This window comes from Littorina saxatilis, linkage group LG9, assembly GCF_037325665.1.
Source record: "Littorina saxatilis isolate snail1 linkage group LG9, US_GU_Lsax_2.0, whole genome shotgun sequence".
NCBI classification, from domain to species: Eukaryota; Metazoa; Mollusca; class Gastropoda; order Littorinimorpha; family Littorinidae; genus Littorina; species Littorina saxatilis.
Window position 1 is genome coordinate 22218837 of NC_090253.1, and position 9602 is coordinate 22228438.

Consider the following 9602-nt stretch of genomic DNA (forward strand, 5'->3'; position numbering starts at 1 on the left):
ACGTTTTCTGGTGCAAGGGAAGGAACTCCGAATTTTTGTTCCGATCTATACTTTTAGAAGGATTTTTGCATTGTTTTTATTTGTACATAAAAGGATTATGTTACCAAAGGCAAAATGTTATTTCAAGTTTCTGCTTCATTTCTAATGACTTCAAGTATTTTTTAGAGGGTGTCTGAGTCCATTCTTATCATCACTATAATCCATATTTTGTAAAATGTCACGTGATATCCGGAAGCGGCCATGGCGTTTCGTTTGCGAAACGTGATGTGATCTTTATTGTGATTCCTTTTTCTTTGCTAGTGCTCGAGTGCGTATATCATCCAAGTAAGTCAGTTCGGTCATTTTTTTCTTATTCTGCTGTTAGCTTTTTGTTGCGATCGCGGTCACCGCTTTAGACGTGATCAGTCGGTATCATTTTTGTCGTGCTTTGCGCGTAGATTAAAATAAAAACACTTAAAACAGAATTGTTTTTTTCAAATGGAGCCGCTCTGAATAAGAATTCGTAATGGAGCCGCTCTGAATAAGAATTCGTAATGTGGACAATTATCTGTGTAGTTTGTAATAAACAGCTGATTTCGTTTGCTGGTAAAACAAAGAGGTACAAATCACTTTTGCAATGTTGTATTCATTACATTTCTTTCGTGTACTAAGATCTGACTGCTGACAATTTTATTGCCGCAATAGCTATTTTGGCATACGCATAGTCCCGAAGTTAACCCCGTGGAAGAGACGTCACATACTGAAAGATGAGCCACCGTTGTGATTGAGTTAGTGGCACCTTGAACCTCACCCGGGGCTAAATCGGGTAATTGCAAGATCTCTCTACAGAAATAAGAGTAAGACCAAGGTACTAAGAGTAAGACTAAGAGTAAGAAGAAATACAACACTGAACGCAAACTCAACTATTTTTCTTTTCTTTATCAGGTTTAAAATAAGACCAGCCAACGGAAGCAACCATGGCCTTCCCGTACACAGTGATAGGCCCTGGGGGCCAGCCCTACATCGTAGGGCAGATTCCGATGATGCAGCAAGCAATGGCGCCACAACTAATTCAGCAAGTGCCAATGCAAGTGGCCCCTCAACCAATGCCACAGCAGGTGCAGGTGCCACAGCCACAAGTACCGAAACAGCCCGACTACATGTCTGAAGACAAACTGCAGGAAAAGGGTGAGGTGTTCATGTTTTGTGGATTGTGGTTATTGGGCCTTATTCAAGTTATTGGCCCATTGTCATGAAGGTTTTCTGGCTTTAATAATTAATGTACAAAATCATATCAGGGAATTGCTGTTTTCGTCTGTAATTGCCATAAGAAATGTCTTATTCAACACTCAATCTGCACGTAGTTTATTTGTACTTGGATATTACAATTTGCATGCAGCCATAGACCTCGAGGCTATTTTTAAAAAATTTTGTTTTCCCCACACACTCAAAAATTATCACTATCTGTTGTATTCTTACACTTCAAATGTAAATAGGTTATCTTATTGTTTTTTGCAGAATACTAAGATTTAAAAATTTTTATCAAAGAAATTGCTATAGGACATCTGTCATCAACAAAATCAGGAATAGTCTAGATTTTTTAGAGCTAAGAAATAGCTTTGCTGGCCACGACATGTTCGCCTGTCTTTTACTACCAATGTATATTTGTAAATTTCTGTTGGCTTCTTTAACCATCAAAGTATTGATGATAACCTTTTCTCTTATTTTCAGCTCGAAAATGGCAACAGCTGCAGTCAAAGCGCTATTCAGAGAAGCGCAAGTTTGGGTTTATAGACGCTCAGAAAGAAGACATGCCTCCAGAGCACGTGCGAAAGATCATTCGTGATCACGGAGACATGACCAACCGCAAGTTCCGTCATGACAAGCGTGTGTACTTGGGGTGAGTTTTAATTTACCGTTTACTTTTCACTTTTGGAGGCATTGTTTCTTGCTTCGTATTTTTAAGAAGCAAGAGGTATCTCATTGCCCAGACATTTTCTGTATTGTACTTTAAAAAATCTCAATAAGTAACAACCACACAAGGGGCCAACTAATAGTGGTCCTTAATGATGGGTGGTCATTATGGAAGGGTGAATTTTATGGGATAAAAATCTCATCTGAGTTTCTTAGGGGTGGTCATTATGACTGATGGTCATTATCAAGAGGGGGTCACTAGGGCAGGTTTGACTACAATAAAATCATACTGTTAATAATATTTTTGACAGGTTTCGTCCGTGCAATGTAATCATTGTGTTTTAGAGTTAGTCTTGCTACGGCTGGTTGGCATAACAGTGACCCGTTTCTATGAGAGCTAGATTAAATATTTATACTCGTAACAAAATACTGGTTTTAAAGGTGGCTAAAGCCATCACTGTTTTCAGTAAGAGATGAGCTTACACAACCGGCGGAACGCTGAAGAAGAAGTAAGAGATGAGCATATATTTGTGAAAAGAGTCTGCCCCTCACCGCAAGTATTCTGCAGTTCTCTAATGTTGTTTTTAACAAATGCTTTCCCCAGGGCGCTGAAGTACATGCCTCACGCGGTGATGAAGCTACTGGAGAACATGCCCATGCCGTGGGAGCAGATCCGCGACGTCAAGGTCCTCTACCACATCACCGGGGCCATCACCTTCATCAACGAGATCCCATGGGTTGTCGAGCCCATCTACATCTCACAGTGGGGGTAGGTTGGCCTGTGTGTGTTGAATAAAGGGGTGGGGATCAGGGCCGCAGTGCGCACGAAAATTACCAGTTGGATTGGTTGAAATTGAGATTTTGTTGTAATTTCAATGAATCAGATCCTGCGGTTTATTCTCATCCGGCTGGGTGGCACACACTTTTGCTTGGTACACCTCCGCCCAGATGGCCGGGTGGTCTGTAGTCTTCACAGAAGGTGGGTCCAATGGGTCACCAAGCCTAGGTACATCTCATAGTAGGGCTTGTGTGTGTGGGGGGGGGGGGGGGGGGTTTACCCACATGGCAAAACAAATCAACAGAACTGAGTGAATAATCCATATAGGAAGAAAATAAATCAGAACTATTTTGGTCAATTTGTAAACACAGTTACTGAGATATGGGGAAAGTGATTTGTCCGTGTGAGATACGGGCCCTACATGAAAAAGGCCATCATGCACAACAAGTGCTGTATTTTGAGCATACAAATTTCTGCACAGGACCATGTGGATCATGATGCGTCGTGAGAAGCGTGACCGTCGCCACTTCAAGCGCATGAGGTTCCCTCCCTTTGACGATGAAGAGCCTCCGCTGGATTACGCTGACAACATCATGGATGTGGAGCCTCTGGAGGCTATTCAGATGGAGATGGATCCGGAGGAAGACAAGGCTGTTCTGGAATGGTACTACGACCACAAGCCTCTGATCGACACCAAGTAAGTTCATTTAGTTGTGGTTGTAGTTATGAGTAAATGGGTGTTTGTTGAGAATTTGATAACTCTCTGTCAGTTTTTGTTGGTGGGATGTGTCAGCATGTGTGCAAGTGAGTGAACTTTAAAGAGAGGCGTAAGATGTTTGATTGACTAAACTGTAAACATAAGATCCATTTCATTGGGGGTGATTAATGTAGGTTTAGCATGTTATTGACATGGCTATGAAGTATGTAGAAAGGGATATATCGGTACTCATATCCTAGAAATGTATTCATGAGTGTGTGTACACGTTTGCAAGCGAAAATGTTGTAAAGAACAGAAATTGTGCCTTGATGCAGCATGAGTGTCATGTTCCTTTCATAGATAAGGAAACAAGGACCACTTGGTAGCATTTGACATTAACAATACTATGGGTGTCATTCAGAAACAAATTCTCCTTTCTTTCTTTCTTTCTGGTGTTTCTTTCGCTACAGTGTACTTACTTTCTTCCTTTTTTCCCCACAGGCTGGTGAACGGGTCGACATACCGTCGATGGCAGCTGACCCTCCCCATCTTGTCGGTGCTGTACCGACTGGCCAATCAGCTGTTAACCGACCTGGTGGACACCAACTACTTTTACCTCTTTGACCTCAAGTCCTTCTTCACCGCTAAGGCCCTCAACCTGGCCATCCCCGGCGGTCCCAAGTTCGAACCCCTCGTCAAGGACAAAGAGATGCAGTAAGTGTCTTGGTGGAGAGGAGTGGAGATTTCCTTTCGTCAGCTTCTTTGTTGTTAGTAAAGCGTGTATGCCTGCATGAAAGAGTCTTAAATGTTGGGGGGGGGGGGGGGGGGGGATGCAGTCTTGAGTCTTGTGCTTCTGTCTTGGTTGTGGTAGGAAATGTGCAAATGAGAATCCAGAGTCAAAGCTGGCAGGAAAAGGATGATGGAGGGAGGAAGCAAAGGCACCAAGATTTGAATGGTTGAATGTGGAGTTGATGTTAACCTTTTGGACAGAACTAAACATCAGCTTAAGCTCACCCAGCCTAGCTGGAGTGAAGAATGTTGATTTTAACAAGGTTTGACACATTTGTGTTGCAGTGACGAAGATTGGAACGAGTTCAACGACATCAACAAGATCATCATCCGCCAGCCTGTGCGCACAGAGTACCGCATTGCTTTCCCCTACCTCTACAACAACATCCCCTTCAAGGTGCATCTCTCCTGGTGAGTTGCTTACTCTGTCGCTTCTGTGTGTGTGTGTGTGTGTGGTTCTGAAACCCGTTTCTGATACAGTTGTCATGCAGGTATTTGGAATCTCTTGAAGTGTATCATTAGTGCGAGTTAAACTTGGTTATAGTGTTGGGATAGATCTACACTTTGAAATGCATTGCTTCAGATAGGAAGTGATTTGGTACTGTATGCATCGCACTGAATTGAGATTCCAGCGTTCTCATACTCGGCAAGATGGTTATGTGCAGAAACTGTGTGCTCATTCTAGATTTGAAGTGAAATGATCAGTACCAGAGTCTGTTCACTGATTTGTGCCTGAGCTTTTGCATCATGTTTTGCTGTTAGTCTTCACCTGGCATCTCTGTTTTTGATAAGATCGATTCAGCTGTTTTAGATCACTGACTATATGTTGTTTCGAACATTATTGTGACATTTTAATGCTTTTCCCAGTGGCAAGACTAACAACACATTAATTTTGTTTGATCAGGTACCACACACCCAACGTGGTGTTCATCAAGACAGAGGACCCTGACCTGCCGGCGTTCTACTTTGACCCCCTTATCAACCCGATCTCGCACCGCACAGCTGTCAAGGTAACAACATGACGATGATTCTTGCGGCAAGCGTGAAGGGCATTGACAGACCTGGGAACCCATACGATTTCACCGTATTTTGTACTCATGATTGTCTAGAATACGATCAGTACGGTCAGTTGGAAAAAATACGACGACGACTTTTCTTCACAAGCGCATCCCGAAGCCGATCCGGTACTTTGACATATGAATAATGTTTTTGTCGGTCAGCATTGACAGACGCATTTGTTTCAAATGTTTTGGTAAACTTAATTAACGGATGCATGTGAAGCATGTTTGAAACATGGATGTTCAAATGCTATGAGGAGTACGCTCATTTTTCTGAAAATACACCATGTTTGTTTGAGAATACTCCAAGTGCAAAACAGGGGTTCCCAGGTCTGCATTGACCATGACTGGTCCTTCATCTTTTGGGAAAGGCCAGATGTGTCAGTGATGACGATTTATGTCAAAACTGGAAACCGGAAAATATTCAAACATGAAGAGTAAATCAGTGGAAGGAATTTAGTTTGAAGATCTGTTGGAAGATAACCTCATGAACATTGCATTTGAAAGTTTTCCTTCAGCTCTTGTTGAGAGAAAATGCGGAGAGACAATTGACTGCATGTTGAGTACATGTGTGCCCATCTTCCTGGATTTTCTTATTGAGGGAAAAATCACAGCATCTATCCATATTTCAGTTATCAATATTGGAAAGTAAATCTGGGAAGCACATTGACGGCTCAGTTTTGAAAAATAAGAACTTATTAGGAAATGTTTTCCATGCTAGTATACATGTGGTACCAAGGAACTATGGGGAAAAGTAGGGATAGAGAAGTTTGTCAGTAATTGAGTAACTCATGAGGTTGTTTTTTATCTGACAGACGGCAGAGCCCGTGGTTGACGATGACGAGGACTTTGAGCTGCCAGAGCATGTTCAGCCCTTCCTGTGCGACACGCCGCTGTACAGCGACAACACCGCCAACGGCATCGCTCTCATCTGGGCCCCACGACCTTTCAACCTGCGCTCGGGGCGAACACGTCGTGCCATTGATGTACCTCTCGTCAAGTCATGGTAGGTGAAGCTCAGCTGAATCTGCTATGATAGTTTTGCCTTTATGTTGAGATATTTCATGTAGACTTATTTTGTATAAAATGATCATGGGAACGCACAGGAGAATTTTCAGGTTTGTGTGTGTGATGAAATCAGATTTTTGTGTGTGATGAAATCAAAGTTTTGTGTGTGCTAGAATCAGACTTTTTTTGTGATCTCCGAAACAATTTCAGAGCCATTGTTGGGATCCATCCCCAGAATTGATGTATTATTTTGAAACCATAGGTTACTTTCATACTTGTTCATGTCTAAGGGAGGAAAGGAACCCCAAAACTCCAGAAATCCATGTTTTTCTAGCCGGCTTTAATAAACCTTTCCTACTTTGTTGTTCTCCAGGTACAGAGAGCACGTCCCGGCGGGCATGCCGGTCAAGGTGCGTGTGTCCTACCAGAAGCTGCTCAAGTACTACGTCCTCAACGCACTCAAGCACAAACCTCCCAAGGCACAGAAGAAGAGGTGGGTTGAGCATCACAGGATACATATAGTAGTACTTGTCGTTAGAGGACATTCTTGGGACCAGTCAGAAGTGTTGTAATGTTGCCAAATTTAATCTAAGTGACATACAGCAGTACCTGTGCTTTGAGAACATGCTTTGGACCAGCCAGAAGTGTTGTAATGTTGCCAAATTTAATCTAAGTGACATACAGCAGTACCTGTGCTTTGAGAACATGCTTTGGACCAGCCAGAAGTGTTGTTATGTTGCCAAATTTAATCTCAATGCAGTGAGACTTCGGTTAAGATATATATTTACTAGACCAAAGGTGGGGGGAAAACATGAGTGTAAGTAGGGGCTTGGACGGGCGCTGTGGCGGGGTGGTAAGACGTCGGCCTCTTAATCGGAAGGTCGAGGGTTTGAATCCCGGTCGCGGCCGCCCGGTTGGTTAAGTGTGGAGATTTTTCCGATCTCCCAGGTCAACTTATGTGCAGACCTGCTAGTGGCTTATCCCCCTTCGTGTGTACACGCAAGCACAAGACCAAGTGCGCACGGAAAAGATCCTGTAATCCATGTCAGAGTTCGGTGGGTTATAGAAACACGAAAATATCCAGCATGCTTCCTCCGAAAGCGGCGTATGGCTGCCTTAATGGCGGGGTAAAAACGGTCATACACGTAAAATTCCACTCGTGCAAAAAACACGAGTGTACATGGGAGTTTCAGCCCACGAACGCAGAAGAAGAAGAAGTAGGGGCTTGAACCCATGAAATGCAGAAGAAGAAGATGAAAGGGAAAGGTTGTGTAAGTTGGAGACATCCTCTAACCAGAGGGGCTAGAGATATCCTCTAACCAGAGGGGCTAGAGATATCCTTATAATGATGCTGGTTTGTGATTGTTTTCCTTCGTAACCTCTAAATCTGTTGGCTCCTCCAGGTACCTGTTCCGGTCGTTCAAGGCCACCAAGTTTTTCCAGACGACGGAGCTGGACTGGGTGGATATCCTCTAACCAGAGGGGCGAGAGATATCCTTATAATGATGCTGGTTTGTGATTGTTTTCCTTCGTAACCTCCAAATCTGTTGGCTCCTCCAGGTACCTGTTCCGGTCGTTCAAGGCCACCAAGTTTTTCCAGACGACGGAGCTGGACTGGGTGGATATCCTCTAACCAGAGGGGCTAGAGATATCCTTATAATGATGCTGGTTTGTGATTGTTTTCCTTCGTAACCTCTAAATCTGTTGGCTCCTCCAGGTACCTGTTCCGGTCGTTCAAGGCCACCAAGTTTTTCCAGACGACGGAGCTAGACTGGGTGGAGGTGGGGCTGCAGGTGTGTCGCCAGGGTTACAACATGCTCAACCTCCTCATCCATCGCAAGAACCTCAACTACCTGCATCTCGACTACAACTTCAACCTCAAGCCCGTCAAGGTCAGTCAATGACATCCGACACCGATACATGCACAGTCTGGTGGTGACCTTACCATATATTTTCTTCTGCTGATATGATGAAGTCACCTAGACAGACTTCTTTTTTAAGATTCTTTGTCAGTTCCTGGGAGAAGTGGCACGTTGTTTACGTGACCTCATGTTTCGCATAATGAAATCTTCTCCAACTCTTTTTTTTACATTTAGTCAAGTTTTGACTAAATGTTTTAACATAGAGGGGGGAATCGAGACGAGGGTCGTGGTGTATGTGTGTCTGTCTGTCTGTCTGTCTGTGTGTGTGTTTAGAGCGATTCAGACTAAACTACTGGGCCGATCTTTATGAAATTTGACATGAGAGTTCCTGGGTATGATATCCCCGGACTTTTTTTTCTTTTTTTCGATAAATACCTTTGATGACGTCATATCCGGCTTTTTGTAAAAGTTGAGGCGGCACTGTCACAGCCTCATTTTTCCATTAAATTGATTGAAATTTTGGCAAAGCAATCTTCGACGAAGGCCGGGGTTTGGTATTGCATTTCAGCTTGGTGGCTTAAAAACTAATGAGTGAGTTTGGTCATTAAAAATCGGAAACTTGTAATTAATTATTATTGTTTTATTAAACGATCCAAAAACAATTTCATCTTATTCTTTGTCATTTTCTGATTCCAAAAACATATACATATGTTATATTTGGATTAAAAACAAGCTCTGAAAATTAAAAATATAAAAATTATGATCAAAATTAAATTTCCAAAATCGTTTTAAAAACTATTTCATCTTATTCCTTGTCGGTTCCTGATTCCAAAAACATATAGATATGATATGTTTGAATTAAAAACACGCTCAGAAAGTTAAAACGAAGAGAGGTACAGTAAAGCGTGCTATGAAGCACAGCGCAATCGCTACCGCGCCAAACAGGCTCGTCACTTTCACTGCCTTTTGCACTAGCGGCGGCCTACGTTCAGTTTCATTCTGTGAGTTCCACAGCTTGACTAAATGTAGTAGTTTCGCCTTACGCGACTTGTTGCTTTTGACATCAGCGATGTCACCCTAACAGACAACATTGGCTCCTCAGTAAATCTTACATCATTGTCACTCTTGTTTATTGCTTCTTTTTATGAAAAGTGATGAAACAGAACATGTTTAGGTAGGTGAGTTTGCTTGAAGCAACCAGGTGAAACGAGTGTATCCAGTATTGGCGTTAACCGGTAATTACCTGTATTTTACCGGTTGAAATGAGAAAATACAGGAAAATAATTGGCTGCCAGTATAACCTACCGGTTGATTTTTAGAACTACCGTTTTTTTCGCTGGTAAAACAACAAAACCAGTACTCTGAGTTGGACTCTTACTGGTTCCAATGACCAGCCTACCTTTTTTTCTGGATAGATTTCATCATAAACGTTTGTGTACCAGTTTGAAAAAGTATTAGCCCATCACTGGTGCACATTTGTAGACCACTTGAGGTTTTCCTGAAAGGTATTCTTAATT

General features: G+C 42.6%; 1 protein-coding gene across 1 annotated transcript in view; it reads left to right on the forward strand.

Annotated features, from left to right (window-relative positions):
- The first annotated feature begins 220 nt into the window (after positions 1-220).
- The window catches only part of LOC138975601 (pre-mRNA-processing-splicing factor 8), a 43133-nt gene continuing 33751 nt past the window's right edge, over positions 221-9602 (forward strand). Inside the window, exons 1-11 of the mRNA XM_070348318.1 lie at positions 221-324; positions 925-1167; positions 1711-1879; positions 2498-2662; positions 3153-3368; positions 3870-4082; positions 4443-4568; positions 5062-5167; positions 6031-6221; positions 6597-6716; positions 7941-8115. Of these exons, the coding sequence (XP_070204419.1) occupies positions 957-1167; positions 1711-1879; positions 2498-2662; positions 3153-3368; positions 3870-4082; positions 4443-4568; positions 5062-5167; positions 6031-6221; positions 6597-6716; positions 7941-8115 (1692 nt within the window). The 5' untranslated portion in view covers positions 221-324; positions 925-956. The remainder of the gene's footprint in view (positions 325-924; positions 1168-1710; positions 1880-2497; positions 2663-3152; positions 3369-3869; positions 4083-4442; positions 4569-5061; positions 5168-6030; positions 6222-6596; positions 6717-7940; positions 8116-9602) is intronic.